At 41.4% G+C, this 23555-nt stretch overlaps 1 protein-coding gene across 2 annotated transcripts in view; it reads left to right on the top strand.

Moving 5' to 3' along the window:
- MECR (mitochondrial trans-2-enoyl-CoA reductase) overlaps positions 1-9404 on the top strand; it is a 40999-nt gene extending 31595 nt beyond the window's left edge. For both annotated transcript variants that reach the window (XM_039334361.1, XM_039334363.1), the window contains 5 exons: positions 799-901; positions 3812-3885; positions 4876-4936; positions 5520-5592; positions 7511-9404. In XM_039334361.1, coding sequence (XP_039190295.1) covers positions 799-901; positions 3812-3885; positions 4876-4936; positions 5520-5592; positions 7511-7674 — 475 coding nt within the window. In that variant the 3' untranslated portion in view covers positions 7675-9404. The remainder of the gene's footprint in view (positions 1-798; positions 902-3811; positions 3886-4875; positions 4937-5519; positions 5593-7510) is intronic.
- The last annotated feature ends 14151 nt before the right edge of the window (positions 9405-23555 follow it).

Raw genomic sequence — 23555 nt, 5'->3', positions numbered from 1 at the left:
GTCCAAGTGGCTCTTTGAGGTTTTGGGTTGCCTACCCCTGGTATAGGGTCTCCTGCTTGAGCAGGTGGTTGGACTAGAAGACCTCCAAGGTCCCTTCCAACACGATAATGATGAACATTGGGTTTCATTAGGCACATATAAAGGTCTCCAATTTATATCTGAGATGATGTATTTTTAATTTGAATGCAGGCCTTTAAAATGAGAATATGCTTTGGATTTGATCTGAAAATATTCTTTTGTGTAGGTGTGGGCACAAATGTAGTGCTTGTCTGCAGTTCCTTAAAACAGCTGAGATTTTTTTTTCCCTGAAATTGAACAGCAGTTGTGGAGAACTTTATCTAAAAGCTTCAGGCTTTTAGAGTTATTTGATGCTATTTTTTTATTCATAGCAATTGATAGATTTACTCTTGACTGCAAGCGTTCTTTGTTTCTGAACGAGGGCTGTCTTATCAGCAGTTGTCTTCACAGAAGAAGTCTCCTTTTGTAGAACATGCATATAGAAGTGATCTGGCTGATAAGTAGCCAAATGACAAGCTGTCTCCTGAACCACTTCAACAGTTGGCAAATGTTGTTACTTGTACATCACCTGACTCAAGCAGCTTATTCCAAGCTAGCTTCTTTAATGACTAAGTGTAAAAGGACGAAGAAAGGTATTTTTTTATTGCTGAAAATTGACTCGGGTGATGCAAGAGTGAGAATATTGATAATGTGCATTCCCATATCAATTTAATGTTCACACTTCCCTTTTGTGCCCCATCAAATAATTGGCTTCATTTGATTCTATTTTTGGCTCCACAGACCAAATCTCCAGGATCTTATAGACAGACTCAAGTCCCTTGGAGCAGACCATGTTATCACAGAGGAGATGCTAAGAAAACCAGAAATGAAAGATTTGTTTAAGGTATATATGCTGTGGCTATGAATGAGCCCAAGGAAACAGGATTGCTGCAGTCGATTGGATCGTGTTAGTTACCTCTTTCCCACAAAGCCATTTTAGTTTGTTTGGTTTGATCCTACTGTTTTGCATATACAGGTAGTCCTCGACTTACAACCATTTATTTAGTGACCATTCAGAGTGACAATGGCATTTAAAAAAGTGACTTATGACTGTTTTTCACACTTATAACTGCATCCCTGTGGACACATGATCAAAATTCAGGCTTTGGCAACTGGCATGTATTTATGTGATCACCATTTGTAATCTTCCAAGCTGGCTTCCAACAAGCAAAGTCGATGGGGGAAGCCAGGACCCCATGATTCATCTAATAACAGTAGTGATTCACTTAACAACTGTGGCAAAACAATTATAAAATGTAGCAAAACTCACTTAACAACTTCCTGTCTTAGCAGTGGAAATGTTGGGCTTGATTATGGTCACTAGTTGAGGACTATCTAACCCTAATCCTTGTGATTTGAATCTTAGTATGCTATGAGGACCCAGGCAGTCTTGTAGAACCTCAAGGAAACATACAAGGTCACACAGGCAGTGAGAAAGAGACCTTTTAGAATGACTATTGAATACAGCTGAGAAATGAGGCTTTCAGTCTTCTTTCCCATGAATAGTTTATGGATTAAATTCTTCACAACTCTGATGTAACAACTGCCAAGTTTGTATCAGAAAACACAGGGAAATGCTTCTTGTTAAGAGCCAAGTTGTGTTTGGATCTACAACACTGAGAAATCTCTAATCTTTAGATTTTTATTACTGCAAAAGATTGAAATGAAAACTCCAGATGGGTGTTTTAGGAAAACAACAGAAAAGAACTCATATGGGTGCTGTTTCCTTACTGATTATTTTTACAAACGTTCTTTCTGTTCAGTTTTACCATTTTGAATTATAGATTGAATTTCAAAGGAAATACAAAATGGACAGGCAATAGATGTAGATATGGATGTTGAGTTGTGCAATAAAATGTCAGGATATGTTGCACATTAAAGTCCTCTTTAATGAGACAGACTGATTGGAATTAGAGGCAAGTACATAATTTACTCTCCTCTGTCTTCCCTCTTTGGTTCAGACTGTTCCCTATTTATGCCACTCTGCAGAGAAATAATTTCCAGAATCCAGATAAAAATGCTCAATACCTACAGGTGGCACACAGTGATATGGCCCTAATAAAATGCTTAATGAGCAAAATCAACAAAACTTTCCTCATGCTTCTGGTTTGCCTTGCCAGATATGAACCCAAGCCACATATGTTTTGGCATTTCACGTACTAGCAGTCCTCGACTTAACGACCACAATTGAACCCAACATTTATGTTGCTATGTAAGATACTTGTTAAGTGGATTTTGTCCCATTTTATGACTTTTCTTGCCACAGTGGTTAAGTGAATCACTGCAGCTATTAATTAATGAATCTGACTTTCCCATTGACTTTGCCCATAAGAAGGTCGCAAAAGGGTAACATATAAAGAAAATTTATATAAAATGTTTTATATATGGCATATGACACAAGTTCGATTAGCGAAAATGTTTAAAAATGTGTCGAATGCTTGCTGGAAATGTAAACAAAAACCAGGCACTTATTACCATGCCTGGTGGATATGCCCTAACGCAAAGAAATATTGGCTTAAGATTCATAGATGGCTGGAAAAGATGACAAAAATACAGATAGAATTTAAACCGGAATTGTTTTTGCTAGGAGTAGTAGGATCTAATTATGGTAAAGAGAATGACTATTTAATACTACATGTATTAACAGCTGCAAGAATAGTATTCGCCCAATTTTGGAAAAATGAAAATCTACCATCTGATCAGGCTATAATTTTGAAAATTTTGGACTGTGCAGAAATGGATAGATTAACTTTGGAGATGAAGGAGAAGGAAGATTCAATTTATTTCAAAACTTGGGAAAAATTCTATCGATGGTTAGAAATACGCTAGAATACAATCAGAACTTAAAATTGAATTGAATCTTAAAATTGAATAGAATAAATGATAGGCTCTTAGCTAAGTGTTATTTCTTAGATTAATAATAGTTTTATTATTAGTGATTTTAAATATTAATGGTGGTGACTAGAATTAGTTGATACGTTATTAAGTATGAATATTTATTTAGAGGAATTTTACTTATCTAATTTTAGTTATATGATTATAGTTAACTTTAGAGGAATTTTACTTACTTATCTAATTTTAGTTATATGATTATAGTTAACTTTATCTTTACAATTGTTTAGTATTATACAAACTATGTTTATTTAATATTTAGATCCAGATGGTAGCTTTTTTGTTAAAGCTTGGGATTATTATGGGGGGTTACCCCATTATTGTACCTTCCCTTATCCTACCCCAAATTCCCATTCCCATTCTCCTCATACCTGTATTGACCCTATCTTTTCCTTACCTATATAAAACCTAATAAAATATTTATATAAAAAAAGAAGGTCGCAAAAGGGGATCAAATGTCTTGGGGACACTGCAAACTGTCATAAATATGAGTCAATTCCCAAGCATCTTGAGTTTTGATCACGTGATGCTAGGGATGCTGCAATGGTTGTAAGTGTGAAAAACGGTCATAAATCACTTATTCCAGTGACGTAACTTTGAACCTTCACTAAATGAAGTGTTATAAGTCAAGGACTAGCAGTATAATCCTTCTTAGTTCTGCTGTTTCTAAACACACCATGTTACAGTCAGATGTCTGCCTTCCCATTCTATGCTGAAAAGATGACTGTAAGACAGAAATCTAAGAACTACTTAGCAAAATCAGACATTTATTTCTATGAATAATTTGGAGGACTTAAGGCAGGAAGCAACTTGTTTTCTGTGCTCTTTTGTTTTTGTTTTGTTTTACAATTTTGTTCTCCAGGAAATTCCTAAACCCTCGTTAGCTCTGAATGGTGTTGGAGGGAAAAGTGCTACTGAGCTGATGCGTCACTTGCGGTAAATTTAGCTTTTGTTTGCTTGAATTATATCTATAGTAATTGTTTCACTCAATTTAAATGCTTACTGGGCAATTTGTTTTTAATTTTCATTTGGATTATGAGTTGCCTAAGAAAAGTGTTTTTGAAGCATGGCATGCAAACGCCCTTAAATTTGCTATTATGGATTAGTACAAAGATTTGCTGTTTAATAGTGCAGTTTTTTACTGTCTGAATTCTTGTCTTGAAGATGACAATTTTGCAATTGTATTGAATACTGTCCAAAAGATTTTGCTTGTGTGACATTGAAGAAAAAAATTAAGAGGCGCTTAAAAACCTCATGACAAACCTATTTGCCCAGCTAGCAAGCTGCCAAATGCCAGTGAAGGTTGAAGGATTTTGTGCTGCTTCTGAAAAATATTTAAACTTTATAATTTCAGTGAAATCCAGCTCCATAGCTCTGGAATAGTCAGAATAGATCCTTGTATCATCATTTCACTGTAGTAATATGAATTTACTGTGTATTAATATTGTTTTTAGCAAATGTAATGTCATTATTAAACAGGAGAAGGAGAATGGTATTCTAAGCCAGTTCCCAGAATTCCAAGGTTTTTAATAGATCAAAATTAATCTGGATTTTACAATTTAAAGGATTCACTTGAGAGTGCTTTTAAAACCTGATACCCAACATGAAGCCACCCCTAATGTTGTATTTCAAGAAGTTTTGAATCAGAACCACAGGGAAAGGTTTTCTGTGAAGGACAGCTATGTTGAAGATTTTAGTGAGATGTTGGAAGAGAGCCCTTTTTGGATTTCTCACCACACTTTAATCCAGTGAACCCTCCAGGAAAGGGCAGTGTCCTGCTTCTTGCTCTGAACCTCTGAACTGCATGGTTTCCAATTAAAAGTTTCAGAAATTAACCAGGTGCCGAAAGGCTGAGGAAGCTGGACAGTAAAGCAGGGTCTGAATGAAGGTAGTTTTCCTACTTCGTTGCCTTGATTCTTCCATTAGGCAAAGTGGGACCATGGTTACCTACGGTGGGATGTCAAAGCAGCCTGTGACAGTCCCTGTGGTGAGTAGCCCTAAAGTTTTCTGGCCAGAGTGCACATGTTCCCTTTCCTGAGATAACACAGGTAGTTCTCAACTTATGACCACAACTGAGCCCAACGTTTCTGTTGCTAAGTGAGTTTTGCCCCATCTCATGACCTTTGTTGCCACAGTTGTTACATGAATCAGTGCAGTTGTTAAATTAGTAACACTGTTATTAAGTGAACCTGGCTTCTCCATAGACTTTGCTTGTCAGAAGGTCACAAAAGGGGATCACATGACACCAAGACACTGCAACCGTCATCAGTAGGAGTCAGTTGCCAAGCATCTGAATTTTGATCATATGACCGTGGGGATGCCATAATGGTCATAGGTATGAAAAATGGTCGTCACTTTTTTCAGTGCCTTTGTAACTTCAAACAGTCACTAAGTGAACTGTTTTAAATCGCGGACTACCTGTACACTATTTCTGTTTGTGCCTTAGGTTTCCCAGTTGTTAGAGCAATATCTCTTAAGAGGAAACACATTCTGATATCCCCTTATTGTGATAAATTCCCCCCATCCCAAAACTGTAATTTCAGAAGTTGTGAATTGTAATTCCTCTGCAGAGCGCACTGATCTTTAAGGATGTCAAACTTTGTGGCTTTTGGATGACCCAGTGGAAGAGGGCCAATGCCCAGAGTAAGTGGCATGTGTGCATTGTTTTTATATTAGGAACTGATGAAATCTGCCTTCAGCTCCAAATTTCTCATCTCTCTCATTCGGTGGATTAAAATGCATGTGAAATAATCTGCAGCCAATGAAAACAAAACTCCATACATGACAATTGAAAGAGGGCTGAGTATACTAGAAAAATAAAGCTATGGGAAAAGACACTGTTTCCTTAGCTTAGTGAAAAGGGTTATAGCAGAACATCTGTGATCTGACGCATCTCCAGTCAAAAGTGAAAGAAATATTACTGTTAGAGATATGGGTTGAGTTTAATCAATTGAGTTAGTCAGTTCTATACACTGGATAAAATAAATATACTTGATGATACTCTGCTGGCCAATTTATAATGTTGGGTTAGGGCAGGGGTAGGCAACCCAAAACACTTAAAGAGCCACTTGGACCCGTTTCCCACCAAAAACAAAACACTGGGAGCCGCAAAACCATTTTGATATCTAAAATGAAGATAACACTGCATATATCCTTTTTTACCTTTATTATAGGGGTGCGTGTGTTTGTGTGTGTATGTATGTGTGTGTGTGTGTGTGTGTGTATATATATGTATATGTATGTATGTATACACACACACACACGCACACAGGTAAAAAAAGGATATATGCAGTGTTACCTTCATTTTAGATGTCAAAAGGGTCTCTCTCTCTGTCTCTCTCTCTCCCTCTCTATCTGCCCTTGGTCTGCCACTCCTCTTCCCCCGCTCTCTTTCTTTCTCTCTCTTTCCTCTCTCTCTCTTTCTCTCTCTCTCCCTCTCTCTCTTTCTCTCTCTCTCTCTTTCTCCCCCCCCCTCTCCTATCTGCTGCTCACCTGACAAGCTTCAGGCTGTTGTCCAACAAGATCAGGGGTAGGCAACCTCGTCTCTTTTATGACTCATGGACTTCAACTCCCAGAATTCCTGGGTCAGCCTAGCTGGGCTAGCTGGCTCTCTCCTGCCCTTCCTGCTTCCTGCAGAGACGCAGCAAAGGGAGGAGCTCCGCCCAGTAAGCTTTTCAGCTCCTCGGCACACACACACACACACACACACACACACACAAAAAAAAAAACACAGAGAGAGAGAGAGAAAAGCACACACACAGAGAGAGAGAGAGAGAGAGAAGCAGGGAAGCGCAATTCCTCTCTCTGTCTCTCTCTGCAAAGGCAGAGGAGGCTGGGAGCCGCAGGGGAAGGCTCAAAGAGCCGCATGCGGCTCCGGAGCCGCAGGTTGCCGACCTGTGGGTTAGGGGGTTAAGCCTCTGTGAATTACAAAAACACATTATGCACTTCCCATAATCTTGGAGTCTGTTTATTCCTTTCCTAATTAAAAAAGATAATTCCAATTGTATCATGTATTGAACTTTTTGGTATTGCTGATTTTTGTTTTCAGGTTGCATGAGAGCAATTTATTTATTTTATCCACCATGTAGATTTGCCTAATTCAATGGATTCTGGGCTTACAGTATCTTACAGTAAAAACAACCGATAAAAAATCTCCACTAAAATGACATGATCCAATAAAAGTAGCAAAAAAACAAAAACAAAAAACAAAAAAGAACAAGACTCAATAATACAAAAAAACTACCAGGGCCTGGAGAAAAAGGCTGGATTAAAAAATGGCAGGGTTGGTTCAAGACAAAGCTCTGGTGAGAATATCATTCCAGAGGGGCAGGCAGAGGAGATTCCAGCAGAATTTATTGTACCAATGATTATTATTCTCTTAAATCTAAACCAGGGGTCTTCAAACTTGACCCTTTTATGACTTGTGGACTTCAACTCCCAGAATTACTCAGCCAGGCACACTCATAAAAGGGCCAAGTTTGAAGACCCCTGATCTAAACTCAGTAGTTCAGAAAGAAAGAACAACTGATGATTTACTTTCTGCCTTTTTTTCTATACACAGGCAAAGACAAGCTGGAAACAATGATAGCAGATCTGTGCACTCTCATTCGAAAGGGTCAGTTGGTTGCTCCTGCCTGCCAAGAAGTCCCTTTGGTAGATTACCAAGCAGCTTTGAAGATTTCCCAGGAACCATATGTATCAGTTAAGCAGATCCTCCGGATGTGAAGATCATCTGATGAGAAAATAACAGACAAGCATGTTCAGTCCCAGAAGGCCTGAATGATTCAGCATTACAGAACCGAAGTGATTTATATCCTCATGTCCATCTTCCGGCTCAACAGGGACAGACAGAGGAGTGGGGAGCAAACAGTGCAGGCTTAACATAGAGGGGAAATCACTATCCAATATCAGTGATGGCATGGGAGCTAAAGCAATTTTGGTTTCTACCCAACCAGGGAATCCTTGTAGACTTTCTCTTTTTATTTTTTGTTTTGTTATTAAACTTATATGGCATCCATCAGGCCAGAGACAACTTTAGGCAGCTTGATAGAAGTCTGGAGAAACAAAGAGACATTTCAGCCCATGGAGGATCTGTTCGCAACAGCTCTTATCTTGGAAATTCTTTCATCTATGCTGATGTATGTGTGCACACTCAGAATATTTACTAATATACAGTGTGATAAGACTTCCTCAAGAGTGAAATGAGATGGGACAGATGGTGGTCCCACTGGGGTTAAAGACTTTGTATAAATCTCTCTCTGATTCTGCAGATTATAACGAATTAGGTAGGTTTTTAGTATTTTCCTCTTTTACTGGCATAGGATGCTGTCAACAGTCTTTGCAGCCAGATCCTTTTCTTTCCTGAGCGAAATGACTCTTGACAAGTTAGTCATTGAGCAGGAAAATCATGGTGAATGCATTCAGCTTCAAAATTAGTTCTGTGGCTTCTGAGGTAACTTTCCCCAACTTCGTATTTGATTTTCATAACTCTTGGCCCACACAACTGATCCTCATGCTGGCTGGCAAATATATGACCAAGTCCAAAATATTTGGGATGGAGAAGAGTTTTCCAAGCTAGTGTTTCTCAACCCTGACAACTTGAAGATGTATGGACTTCAACTCCCAGAATTCCATATATTGAAGTTTCCAAGTCCATCCAAGTCAAGTTGAAGTTCACACATCTTCAAGTTGCCAAACTTGAGAAACACTGTTCTAAGCCATTCTTATGCATTTTCAGAGATGTATTTTAAAAGCAGCAGCAGATGCTAAAAATAGAGTGATCTGTACAGTAATATGCAACAAGGGAAACTAGCTTCACTTAGTAGATTTCTTAGCAGCTCCTTTTCATTCTAATGTTAGTTTATTAAAGATGGATGAGTAATTAGCCCATCAAGGCATTTTCCTTGGAGCAGCCAGCTCGCAGGGGAGTTTCTAAACAGCTGCAGTGTAATTTGAGAGCCAGGATGGATCAATTGTAGCCTGCAGCATCGAAAGTCCTCTTTGGGATATAATGTCGGAAAAAGAACAGTTTTGAATTGGTTATGATGGCTGTAACTGAGATGAAAGCAAATTGCATTTGATTACAAACCTGTTCTTGCAAAATCATACAATGGCTGTTGAAATGTCAGTGATTTTCATCTCCAATAAAGTGTTTTAGCTCTGATCACCGATGAGATTTTTCCTTGGCCTTAGTAATAGCAAATGACAGCCTTGAAGCCCTTCAATTGCACAGTGTTGCTGCATCAGTTTCGAATCTCTTCTGCTGTACTGGTTTAATTGTTAGTGTCAGGTTTTCAGACATTAGATTTGATATGTAGGAGTCTTGTGCTCTTATGCGCAAAATGTAGATAGTGAAGGTGCTGGACTTAAACAAATGCATGGCATGATTATAATGAAATGTTAGGTTGGTCCTACATAAGTGTGGCACAGCACAATAAAGCCATATGTGCATTTTAGTTTTGAGTGGCTTTGGTTTACTTTAGTATGGTTTGCATTTATTGTTGCATAGCTTGCAGACCTGTTCTGAAAATGATCTACCCTCTTGCTTCATTTCAAAGGATAGCAGGCAAATGGAAGAGCTTTATATGCCTTGACTGTAGCCATATTACTCAGATCTGGGATTCCTCCATTTGAAAATAGATTATTTGAGGGCTTACTTGAAAGGAAAAAAAGCAATGTTATACTTCTTCCTTTAAATTTAAATGCTCCAGTCCTGGTCATGTTCCCTTTGAAGCTGGAGAGAGAACTCTAAGAAAACTGTTGGGAAGCACTGTTTTAGTGCTCCAAGATGCCAGAAATTGACACTCTGGCATTGAAACCCTGTTCCTTTTTCATTTGGCTTATTGTGGGGTTGCAGCCAAGAAGATTGCAAAAAATCAATCTAAAATGGAATCCTCCAAGAAAGAGAAGACAACAAGGAGGGTGGGGGGAAGAAGGAGGGGAGGGGAAGGCAGAGAAGAAAGAAGAGAAGAAGCCTAAGCTCGAAGAGGAATTAAATGAGTATGAGCAGACCTTGGCAGCCTAGTCCAAATCCAAAGATCCTTTTGCTCACCTCCCCAAAAGGTAAGGACCCCCAGTTGCTTGGAGAAGGGATGCTGCAGACTCAGAAATGAATGGGATGACTTCCACTCCGGGAGTTTGAGGCAACCTGGAAAATGTCCCACGGTACTCTTTGGCCAACTGCAGGGGCAACCTAGGAGGTCAGGCCTGAATTTGGCTTCATCACAATAATTTTAGATATGTCTCAATGATATTGTCAACGCTGTTAATATATGATATTATTGCTTTGACAAGATATACAGAAGTGTCTGGTAATTTTAGAGTTAATTCAGATGACAGAGTGAGGGAGGAGATTCATAAGGAAAGCCCGGGAAAAAGGAACGGAAGTGAATCTTTGCCCTCCGGGCTATTTGGAAGATGTGACTTATGACTGCAAAATAAGGGAGGGGTTTAGAAAGAAAAGTTAGACGCAAGCAAGAGAAATTCAGATTCTGGCATAAACATCCATGATGTGCTGTCGATTTGTTACACTGTTAATAAAGACTTTAGGATAAACATGCCTGGAAGTTCTTTGAAGTGTTTCATTAGTCGGAACCTTGACATCATGCTAGAATCCATAAATTTTTCAAACCAATTAAGGGGTCCTGAACTCCAATCACTATTCCTAAACTAAGGGGTAGACTGATAAATATTCGGGGAAGATCTCATGGAAGGGGAGAGATGGCTTGAGGCCAGCCCCTCAGCAGCAGCAGCTTCCCCAGGGAGTGGAGCAGCAGCCAGCCAGCCGGGGGAGGAAGAACTCTGGCAGATCTCCCAGCTGGGAGTAAAGACTTCAAAAGCAAAATGGAGAGATAACGAAGTTTTGCGTGAGTCACTGGACAGATTTCAAACCCCAGATGTAAAAGGCAGAAATCGATTCCTGCAGAGAGAAGCCTACAACCCCTCCCTCGTAGATCAGACCCTGGTTCCCCCAGCCAGGAACTGCAGTCCTGAAGACGGGGAGTCCCAGACTGAGGCCTCTGCAGCAATGGGTAGATTGGCACCCTCCACAGGTAGATTGGCAGCAGCAGCTGAGCATACCACAGCTAATAGAGGCCTTGCAGCAGCTTGGGGTGGTGCAAAAGCCAGGAGAGCGACAGCCAGTGGGTCCGCAGATGAGGGAGGCCCAGCAACAACCCCCACTCGTCCAGCAGCCATTGAGAGGACTACAGCAGCAGGGGGCACCACCAGCCCCCACTGGCCAGCAGCAGAAAGCTCAGCAGCCGGTGGATCAGCAGGCAGGATGGGGCCAACAGCAACTGGGAGAGCCACAAGCGCAGAGGGGAGTCCAGCAGCTGTGGAACCAGCGACCAGGGTGGGGCCAGCAACAACAGTCCCAGTGGGGGCTGCAACAGCCTGTATTTGCACCACCTTTCAGAGCAACTTTCGATAGGGACCCAGAGAAGCTGATTTTTTTTCTGAACCAAGTGCATTCTCACTTGAATCACTGGGCCTATCTCTATCCGGACCCAGGTGCCATGGTCGATGTTATTGTGTCCAACCTAGACGGAGAAGCATCTGAATGGCTGAATAATTTACATAGTGAGCAAGCCCCCAAACTGGAAGATCCCCACCTTTTTCTCCTAGGACTGAAAAGATTTGAGGACCCATCCATTGGACTCAAAGTAGCAGAACAGATCCACAAAATAAAACAAGCCAGCAGGCCTGCCCTGGAGTATGTGCGAGAGTTTCTCAAGATAGCAGGTTGAATAGAGGGGTGGCCTGAGCAAGCCCTGATCCAACACTTCATTGAGGGATTAGACGATCACCTCTCTCAGGCATGCATCTATCGAGCCATATCTGATCAGCTGCACGAATGGTACCAGGCAGCAGTGAAGCTAGACATTTGGCTGGCCCGCTATAAGAAGCCTCCCCCACGTGAACCCGAGCAGCAACCAGAGCTACACGGACAGCAATCACCCCCACAAAAACCTTCAACTACTGCAATGGATGAGAGACCCAGGCCACCTACAGGCCCATCAATTGTTTTTGGTGTGGACAAGAGGGACATCGAGCGGCCACCTGTCCAGTCCCCTACCCCTGACTGCAGAGCAGACCAGCACCAGCAATGAGAAAGAAACCTGCTCAGCGGCTAACGAGAGAAAAATCCAACCGGCTCACGCAGGAACCTGTTGCCCAGATTACACCCCCCACGCAGGAGAACTCTGAGACTCCGGGTGGATCCGTCCCTGCTCTGTCCTCCTTTGACAGCGACGATGAAGGAGAGAACAACCCGATGGTGAGTCGACAAATCCCGCGTTTTTCACTGGCCGCCAAACTTATAATCCCTACGTCTGGGCACAAATGGACTTAAACGTGCTAATTGATTCTGGATGCACCTGCTGCATTAATAGTCTGCCGTTTGCCATGAAAATAGGCATATGGGCAAAACAGCTTTCCAAACCTGTGAGGTTTGAACAAGCTGATGGCTCCCTGATGGGAGGGACTCTTGTCACATAATTAACTGAGCCCTTACGCCTAGAAATAGGTGCACACTGGGAGTTTATTCGCTTCCTGGTGGCTCCAAAAATGATTGAGGCAGTGATCCTAGGGCTAGCCTGGTTAGACAGATGGAAACCGTTTATCTGGTGGGAGAAAGGAATGAGAACCGTGAGACTACCTATAGGACCTAATCCCCCATTGATTCAACAAATGTTACAGGGCACCTTAGGCCACCCAATGAATGAGCGCAAATGGCTCCTTCATTGCCACCAGATGAACCACTCATTCCCAATGACTACTTGGACCTGGCAGAGGCATTCAGTGAAAAAGAATGTGATGCCCTACCCCCTCACAGACCCAATGACTGCTCCATTGAACTGGTGCCAGGAGCCAAACTCCCACAACCAAGAATGTATGCTATGTCCCCCCTCGAAATGGAGGAGATGCAGCAATACATGAACAAAAACCTAGCAAGGGGGTTCATTGAACGGGCCAAATCCACGTGGGAGCCCCTGTGTTGTTCAAAGAAAAAAAAATGGGTCTCTTCGTCTCTGCGTAGACTATAAGGGTCTCAATGCTGTGAGTGTGGAAAACAAATACCCCTCCCCCTCCTAAAGGACTTATTAACCCATCTGGCTAAGGGGAGTGTCTTCACTAAATTAGACCTGAGAGAGGCATATTACCGGGTGAGGATAAAGGAGGGAGACGAGTGGAAAACTGCCCTCAACTGTCCTATGGGGAGCTATCAGTTCAAAGTCATGCCATTTGGACTACAGGGGGCCCCAGCCGTATTTATGCAGTTGATTAATGGGGTTCTACATGATCACTTGTACAAAGGGGTTTTAGTGTATCTTGATGATATCCTGATATACAGCACGAATATGACTGATCACATAAAGTTGGTGAGAGAAGTATTGAAGAAACTAATGAATGCCAAGCTTTATGCCAAATTGTCAAAATGTGAATTTCACCAGACCTGATTAGACTATCTTGGCTACAGAATTTCCAACAAAGGTATTGAAATGGATCCAGCCAAGGTGAAAGCTATAATCAAATGGCAGCCCCCCAGGACTCTCAAACAACTCCAGAACTTTCTGGGTTTTGCCAACTTTTATCATCAATTCATCCCCTCTTTTGCCAAGATTGCCCTACCCCTTACAGAACTACTCAAAACAGGCAAAGGAGGAGGGACGCCACGGCCGGGCCAACCACTAGCATGGACAATGGGCTGTCAAACAGCTTTTGAGAATTTAAAGAGACTATTTGCTGCTGAACCTGTCCTAAAGCACCCCTGCCCAGGGGAACCCTTTGTAATTCAAGCCGACGCCAGCGATGTAACAGTTGGAGCTGTGTTACTGCAAAAGAACAAAAGTGGGGTCCTGCAACCCTGCGCCTACACGTCTAAGAAATTTACTGAGAGCGAGTGGAGATGGGCAATCTGGGAGAAAGAGGCCTTCGCGATCAGATGGGCGCTATTAAACTGGGGACACTATCTAGAAGGGAGCAAGGTGCCATTTGAAGTATGGACAGATCACAAAAATCTAGAAGCACTGAAAACTCCCCGTAAATTGTCCCCAAAACAAGTGCGATGGGCACAGTACTTTAATTGCTTCAGCTTCACTCTAAAGTACATACCAGGAGGAAAAAAACTTCCTAGCTGATGCACTATCCCGGCTACCCCAATACAAAAGCGAACAGGAAGAGATTAACGAGGCTATTATCCCCAATCCACAAACTGCCGCTCAACTTACACTTCGCAGGGTCCCCTGGAGTAAAGAAAATAAAACGAGAGCTCCTCACCGACCAATGGTTCAAAGACAATCAAACCTCCCTGACATGCAGGGATGGCTTGGCTTACAAAGGGGGGGGGAACTATATCTGCCCAAAGCCCTCTGTCTTAATGCTCTCAAACACAGCCATGATGTAAAATAAGCTGGACATTTTGGGTATTTGAAAACCCTATACCTCACCCACCGACAATTTTGGTGGCCGGGGCTGAAACGGGATGTAGAAAACTTTGTAAAAAGTTGTACTGTATGTGCCACAATGAAAAGAATCCCAGGGAAAACCCCCAGGTTACTGCAGCCGGTGGCAGACCCTTCTCAACCCTGGGAAAAAATAGCTATGGACCTGAAAGTAGAGGAAATACTGTCATCTGGACTGTGATAGACCTGTTCTTGAAGCAGGCTCATTTCATCACCTGCAAAGGACTCCCATCTGCCCAATGACTGACCAAATTGTTCCTGAAACACATCTACCGGCTGCATGGAGCCCCTAAACAAATAATTTTGGACAGGGGTGTGCAGTTCACAGCGAAGTTCTGGAAGAGTTTTCTTAAATTAATTGGATCATCCCAAGGGTTATCATCTGCTTTTCATCCGGCCACCAATGGGGCTGCAGAATCCGCTAACAAAATGGTGGAGCAATATCTTAGATGCTAGGTTTCTTACCAACAGACGAACTGGACTGACCTCCTCTCTTTTGCGGAGGTGGCATACAATAATTCTGTGCACACCAGCACCGGCTACACGCCTTTCAGAGTGGCCACAAGAAAAGAATTCAGCCCAATATCTGAATACCCTCAGGTGCCCCCCACTTCCCAGACACTTGACCAGTGGGTGAGGGGGTGGGAAGAAGTTTGAAGAAACACGAAAACTGCTTTAAAAAAGACTTTTGAAACCTATAAAAAGCAGGCTGATAGAAAGAGGGCTCCCCAAAGAAATTCCAAGTTGGGGAAAAGGTTTATTTGTCAACTAAATATTTACGCCTCAAATTGCCCAGCAAGAAATTGGGACCAAAATTCTTGGGGCCTTTCCCCATAGTAAGGATCATCAATCCGGTCACCATAGAACTAAATCTCCCTAGACTTTTAGGGAGAATTCACCCAGTTTTCCATTGCAGCTTGTTGAAACCTTGTCGGGGCTCCACTTTAAGACCTCTCCTGAAAAAGACACCTGGGCCCCTCGTAGTTGCAGGACGCACCTACTATGAAGTGAAACGTATTCTTGACTCTAGAATTTTTAAAGGGAAATTGCAATATCTAGTACAATGGAAGGGATACCCATTGTCTGAAGCCACCTGGGTGAAATCCAGTGAGGTGAAAGCTGACAGGCTCGTCAAAAGATTTCATGTGAAATACCCCAACAAACCGAAAACTAGTCATTAACATATGCTTTTGTTTACATTACAGGATTTGTCCTTTTTGTAAGGGGGGCCGGATGTCAGTGCTGTTAATATATGATATTATTGCTTTGACAAGATATACAGAAGTGTCTGGTATTTTTAGAGTTAATTCAGATGATCGAATGAGGGAGGAGATTCATAAGGAAAGCCCGGGAAAAAGGAATGGAAGTGAATCTTTGCCCTCCGGGCTATTTGGAAGATGTGACTTATGACTGTAAAATAAGGGAGGGGTTTAGAAAGTAAAGTTAGACACAAGCAAGAGAAATTCAGATTCTGGCATAAACATCCATGATGTGCCGTCGATTTGTTACACTGTTAATAAAGACTTTAGGATAAACATGCCTGGAAGTTCTTTGAAGTGTTTCATTAGTTGGAACCTTGACAGATATAGTTTCAGGATCATGTGAAGCGACAGTTTACACTTTATACTGCACTTTATACTTCACTGGTGAGTCCACACTTGAAATGCTGCATCCAGTCCACTCCAGAAAGTGTAGAGAAGAGCAACAAAGATGATAAGGGGTCTGGAGGCCTAATCATATGATGAACGGTTGAGGGAATTAGGTATGTCTAGTCCAGGGGACTTCAAACTTAGCCCTTTTATGACTTGTGGATTTCAACTCCCAGAATTCCTCAGCCAGCGTGCCTGGCTGAGGAATTCTGGGAGTTGAAGTCCACAAGTCATAAAAGGGCTAAGTTTAAAGACCCCTGGTCTAGTCTAATCAAGAGAAGGACTAGGGGTGATTCCAGTACTTGAGGAGCTGTCACAGAGAAGAGGCAATCAATTCTTCAAAGCACCCAAGAGCATGACAAGAAGTAAAGGGTGGAAGATCAATAAAGAGAAAATCAACCTAGAACTAAGGAGAAATTTCCTGACAGTGAGAACAATCAGTGGAATGACTCACCTCCAGAAGTTGTGGATGCTCCAACACTGGAGGTTTGTCTGGAATGATATAAGGAATTCTGCCATGGGTGATGGAGTTGGACTAGAAGACCTTCAATATCCTTTCCAATCACATTCTATGTTTTATGATACTGGATTGCTATCCCTAATACATGGACTACAATTCAGGTCTTTTTTTACATATAAATATATATATATTTTACTTAAACTTAAAGCAACTGTAAAGCAAATGTAACGAAGAAAAGAAGAAAAAAGTAAAAGTGCAAAAAGCAAAGCAAAATAAGAAAAATAAAAAAGAAATGAAAAAATGCACAGCTTCCAACCTTCTTTTCAACAATTACAAACTCATTACGCCTCCTCCTCTTTTTTAGTCCTATTGGAATAATCAAAAGCATACATCATCACTTACTTTTTTTCCCATTTTCAGTAAAAAGTCCATAAAAAGGTTTACAGTCTTATAAAAATATTTGTTTTATGCCTGATCAAATAAGTCAATTTTGCTATTTCTGACATCTTCATAACCCGTTCCTCCATTGTAGGAATTTCCGTATTCCTCTGTCATTGTGTGAATAATCTTAATTTAACAGACGGTTTTAAATAAATAAAATAAATAAAGATGTTGGTTCCTCTTTTTTGACTGAGTTCTTATGTTCGTTTGACTGAGTTCTTATGTTTTGACTGAGTTTTGACTGAGTTCTTATGTTGGTTTGCACGCATTGAAGAACTTAAGAACTCAGTCAAAAAAGAGGAACCAACATCTTCCCTGGTCCAACACCTTAAAGCCACAGGACATGAAATTGACTTTAAAAATACCAGAACTATCGCCAAAACTGAACATTTTAATAACAGAATAATCAGAGAATCCATTGAGATAGAAAAATGCCCATACAGCATGAACAAACGAGATGATACCTCCCGCCTACCAGCCATTTGGAAACCCGCCCTTATTGACAAACGACTCCCTAACACAAAGAATGACACCAGACCCACGCTCACAAAAACCACACAGGATGTCACCACCACACATCCACGCAAAAAGCAAACCCAAAGCCACACCGATTATGAGGCATGACCACAAACCAGAAGCCAGACCACAGCTGCATCATTAGCCACTTTAAACCCCTCCAATCCATACATGAAGCAAACTGACACCCACCATGAAGATGAGGCACGACCACGAACGCGAAGCCAAAAAATAGCAAGGCAGCCCACCATCTTAAATCCCCCTGCAACTCAGACTAACCTGAGCACAACAAAGCCCCTACCCAAACAGAACACTCCCCCATCCAATCAGAGCACAGCCAACCCCCCATCCAATCAGAGCACAGCCAAACCCCTAACCAATCAGAACACACCTCCACCCAATCAGAACACAGCCAAGCTCCTACCCAATCAGTTCATACCCCCACTGGCAGTTAAAAGGAAGAAACAGCTAAGACCACACATTGCTCCTCGAAGCACGAAGCTGAAAACACCAGCCTGAAGATGACGAATGGGACTTTGTCGAGACATCACCAAGACACTTCCAATTTTACGCGGGAGAAAACCTGAATAACCAAAGACCTACATATCTTTTATATATATATATATATATATATATATATATATATATATATATATATATATATATATATATATATATATATATACTAAAACTCGGTACTTCCACTGATAGCAAGAGTTTGCCATTAATTAGGGTACAAAATACTTTCTAACTTATTCACCAGTGTACTGCTTATTGTAATTCAGTGGGGCAAAAAACTATTTAGTCAGCCACCAATTGTGCAAGTTCTCCCACTTAAAAAGATGAGAGAGGCCTGTAATTGTCATCATAGGTAGACCTCAACTATGAGAGACAAAATAAGAAAACAAATCCAGACAATCACATTGTTTGATTTGGAAAGAATTTATTTGCAAATTATGGTGGAAAATAAGTATGTGGTCACCTACAAACAAGCAAGATTTCTGGCTCTCACAGACCTGTAACTTCTTCTTCAAGAGGCTCCTCTGTCCTCCACTCATTACCTGTATTAATGGCACCTGTTTGAACTTGTTATCAGTATAAAAGACACCTGTCCACAACCTCAAACAGTCACACTACAAACTCCACTATGGTGAAGACCAAAAAGCTGTCGAAGAACACCAGAAACCAAATTGTAGACCTGCACCAGGCTGGGAAGACTGAATCTGCAATAGGCAAGCAACTTGGTGTGAAGAAATCAACTGTGGGAGCAATAATTAGAAAATTATACATACAAGACCACTGATAATCTCCCTCGATCTGGGGCTCCACGCAAGATCTAACCCCGTGGGGTCAACATGATCACAAGAACGGTGAGCAAAAATCCCTAGTGAATGACCTGCAGAGACTGGGACCAACGTAACAAAGGCAACCATCAGTAACACACTACGCCACCAGGGACTCAGATCCTGCAGTGGCAGACATGTCCCCCTGCTTAAGCCAGTACATATCCGGGCCCGTCTGAAGTTTGCTAGAGAGCATTTGGATGATCCAGAAGAGGATTGGGAAAATGTCATATGGTCAGATGAAACCAAAGTAGAACTGTTTGGTAGAAACACAACTCGTCGTGTTTGGCGGAGAGAGAATGCTGAGTTGCATCCAAAGAACACCATACCTACTGTGAAGCATGGGGGTGGCAACATCATGCTTTGGGGCTGTTTCTCTGCAAAGGGACCAAGACAACTGATCCGTGTACAGGAAAGAATGAATGGGGCCATGTATTGTGAGATTTTGAGTGCAAACCTCCTTCCATCAGCAAGGGCATTGAAGATGAAACGTGGCTGAGTCTTTCAGCATGACCATGATCCCAAACACACCACCTGGGCAATGAAGGAGTGGCTTCGTAAGAAGCATTTCAAGGTCCTGGAGTGGCCTAGCCAGTCTCCAGATCTCAACCCCATAGAAAACCTTTGGAGGGAGTTCAAAGTCTGTGTTGCCCAGCGACAGCCCCAAAACATCACTGCTCTAGAGGAGATCTGCATGGAGGAATGGGCCAACATACCAGCAACAGTGTGTGCCAACCTTGTGAAGACTTACAGAAAACGTTTGACCTCTGTCATTGCCAACAAAGGATATATAACAAAGTATTGAGATGAACTTTTGATATTGATTACATACTTATTTTCCACCATAATTTGCAAATAAATTCTTTCCAAATCAGACAATGTGATTGTCTGGATTTGTTTTCTCATTTTGTCTCTCATAGTTGAGGTCTACCTATGATGACAATTACAGGCCTCTCTCATCTTTTTAAGTGGGAGAACTTGCACAATTGGTGGCTGACTAAATACTTTTTTGCCCCACTGTATGTTGCTCCTATTTTTCTAACAGGCCTCTAAAAGGGTAATCTTTAATGGATAAATGATTAAATTAGTAGCAAAAGTAAAGTAATTTTAAATGACAAGGACAGGAAAATTATATGAATTGTCTTTAAAGTATTAGAATTTAACTCAAAAGATTTTATTTTTCTTAGACCCAGTGAGTGCACCTTGCATTAAACTTTTTTTTTTTTTTTGGCTAAGCCAGCCTTGATTGAATTTTCATGACAATGTGCTAAAACCATACTCTCACACAACACAAGCACACCAACAGCACCATTACTTAATTTACTGGGTCACATCCTATTGAGCTGTGGATTGCTTGCTTTACTGAATAAATTACAGTTAGTTGGGCTCACCCCACATGCTAAGCCATAAATTTTTGCCAACCAAAACACATCTCATCAAAATTAAATCACCTAATGCTGGTCGGACTATTTGAAGCCAACTGCCAGCTTCTGGTTTCTTTATTTTTGCTTTGTTTTTGTTTTTTTGCCTTCCATCTGAATGTACAGAAAGATTGAGCTGCTGTCCCTATGTTTGCTAGGAAAGTAGATGACTACTGTGCTATTCTGGCATAGATGAACCAGGGTGACTGGATTTGTTATCTGTTTGTGAGTTCATCCATCTCTTTCTGCAGCTGCTCCACATTCCTTGTTCTAGCTCATCCATCATCTCTTAAATGGCCTCTTACTCCTTTGGCCCATTAATCTCAATCTTGGTACACAGGAGTTTGTCTTCATTTAACCAGAGACTTGGAGAGAGAAAGTAAGCACAGGTACTTTGCTTTTGCAACAGAAGCAGCTGCAGTTTATCATACATGAACCAGTGAACACAAAACATGGCTGAGTTGGGAAACTGATTCGGTGTCCCTAATCGAGGTTGACGGTGGGGGTGCGAGCACTGACAACTAGGGCTAAAAAGCCAATGTGTTCCCTCTTCACAGAATGGCATTGTTTATGGGCAAGCAATTAGGTTTTCTATAAACATTCTCCCCCCACAACAGTCTGGCAGAAACATATAGCCGTTGGGATGACGACAACTATGGTGGGTCTCTTTCCAGACCATTAGCACCAGCAGGCTACAGATGGTGATGGCTGTCTTTATTGGTATTGCAAGAGAAATGAGTACCATTTTCCTGTTATCATTGCTGCCATGATGTACCCATCATGGCAGCAATGGAAGGAAGAATTGGTTCCACATGGCACAGGAATTAATGGGACAGAACAATGCTGTAGCTGAAGGACGGGAATGGGGGGGATGGCCCCCAAAGCTATTTTAAACCCATCTAAAACAACTTTCTTAGCAGTGTTTACACTTGCTTTAAAACAGTTTCCATTTTTGATACTCCTGAGACAAGAGAGAGAGATCTATGAAGAGTGAGGGAAAATTAAAACATATAACAATAGGGTTGGAAGGGACCTTGGAGGTCTTCTAGTCTAACCTGCTCAAACAGGAGACCCTATGCTGGCTGGAGATTTCTGGGAGTTGAAGTCCACAAATCTTAGTTGCTAAGGTTGGACACCCTTCCCCTATACCATTCCAAATGGCTGTCCGCTCTCTTCTCAAAAACCTCCAGTGATGGAGCACCCATGACTTCCTGAGGTAAGCCATCATCATTTGATAAAATGCACCAAGATACAGGAGCAGGGGACAAGGGGCCTGCGGGGGCTGTCATCCAAACAGCCCCCACAAAGCAGCATAGGGTGCTCCCTATTAATAATAATAAAGTTGGAAGGGACCTTAGAGGTCATCTAGTCCAACCCCCTGCTCAGGCAGGAAACCCTACACCATTTCAGACAAATGGCTGTCCAGTCTCTTCTTAAAAACTTCCAGTGTTGGAGCATTCACAGCTTCTGGAGGCAGGTTGTTCCACTGATTAATTGTTCTAACTGTCAGAAAATTTCTTCTTAGTTCTAGGTTGCTTCTCTCTTTGGTTAGTTTCCATCCATTGCTTCTTGTCCTGCCTTCAGGTGCTTTGGAGAATAGCTTGACTCCCTCTTCTTTGTGGCAGCCCCTGAGATATTGGAAGATTGCTATCATGCCCCCTCTCATCCTTCTCTTCATTAAACTAGACATACCCAACTCCAGCAACCGTTCCTTATATGTTTTAGCCTCCAGTCTCCTGATCATCTTTGTTGCTCTTCTCTGCACTCTTTCTAGAGTCTCAACATCTTTTTTATATCGTGGTGACCAAAACTGGATGCAGTATTCCTAGTGTGGCCTTACCAAGGCATTGTAAAGTGGTATTAACACTTCACATGTTATCCAAGCGTTTGCTTAATTACTTTATTTTTTTCTAAATATGTAGATATCAAAGATTGAAAAATTTAAGGTTGCCAAATACAAGTAATTCTCAACTTACAATCATTCATTTAGTGAATGTTTGAAGATACAGTGGCACCAAAAAGAGTAGCATTATAACCAGTACTTGCACTTTGGATCATTGCAGTATCTTCATGGTCACATGAGCAAAATTTGGGTGCTTGGCATGTATTTACAAAAATTGCAGCATCCTGGGGTCATGGGATTGCTATTTGTGATTAATGGCCTATGATATAATTATCATTGTGCCACAACCAAAGTGTACCCTAAAATAGGAATAAGCATGCTCAACTGCCCTGGGCAATTGGAGAAAAACTACTTTGGGGAGGTACAGGCAGAGGAGTCTGAATAACATCCATAAATCTTCTCAAAAAACCCACACCCCTGTCTTAAATATCCTGCATTGATTGCTCCCCATCATATACCCCATTATGCAGAACTGAGGAGACATAGCAATATTTGACAAATGGTTACATGGAAATTAAAGCGGAAGCAAAACGTCCCTGAAGTTTTAATGCACATTTTTATTTATATACAGATTTATACTCAGCCCTGCGTTGTTTGGTGCATCTTATTTCTGTTTTTCATTTTTGCCTAATGATAAAGTAAGGGAAGAATGTGTGTTCTGACTGCCATTGCTATTCTTGTGGAAAAATGCAAGGACTCTTACAAATTCCAAAGGGTTTAGCAGAGAGGTTTATTGCGCAGGTTCAGAAGCAATAGAGACAAGCAATTCTGAACCCTGAGGGCAGGTTCAGACTTCATTTTTATACATTCCTTTTCTCAGGAACAAAGAACTACACACATTGTGATACATTAGGTTAGTTTCTCACGGGCATACGATGGAGAATTTGCTACATACATTGTATCCAAGTGCAATGCGCATTAGGTCAGTCACATATTGCTAACACAGCATTATTCTAGTAATTATGCAGACACATCATTATTATTCTAGTTAAGTGATTTTTTTCATTATTATTATTATTCCACATTATTCCCCCCTTCGGAAGTTTTCTTCCTTAAACTTCCATCATTCTATCTCCAATTCAGGATCTTTAGTGGGCAACATTTTATATTCCCATAAAGCTAACATTGTTTCATGTTTTGCAGTTAATTGGGCTGTACTTTCTGAGAGTCTTCAAATCATTGCTATAACACAGGGGAGTAAGCAGAGAATCAAAATACATCCTAGAATTAACAAGATTGCTTTAACTATGATGATTTGTAGGCCTGGTAACTTTGGCCACCATCCCGAAAATATGTCTTCCAAGTTAAATCCTTTCCAGGTTTGCACCAGAACATGAGCTAGTTTGACCATTTTGTCTGTTATGTCCTTCAACACTTTTCCACTTTCATCTATTTTGATACAACAGTT

The sequence above is a fragment of the Crotalus tigris genome, unplaced genomic scaffold (assembly GCF_016545835.1).
Source record: "Crotalus tigris isolate CLP2741 ecotype Arizona unplaced genomic scaffold, ASM1654583v1 scf7180000017628.32516253702:7417878, whole genome shotgun sequence".
Taxonomy (NCBI): Eukaryota; Metazoa; Chordata; class Lepidosauria; order Squamata; family Viperidae; genus Crotalus; species Crotalus tigris.
The sequence above is the reverse complement of the archived record's forward strand: the minus strand, read 5'-3'. Positions and strand labels throughout refer to the sequence as shown.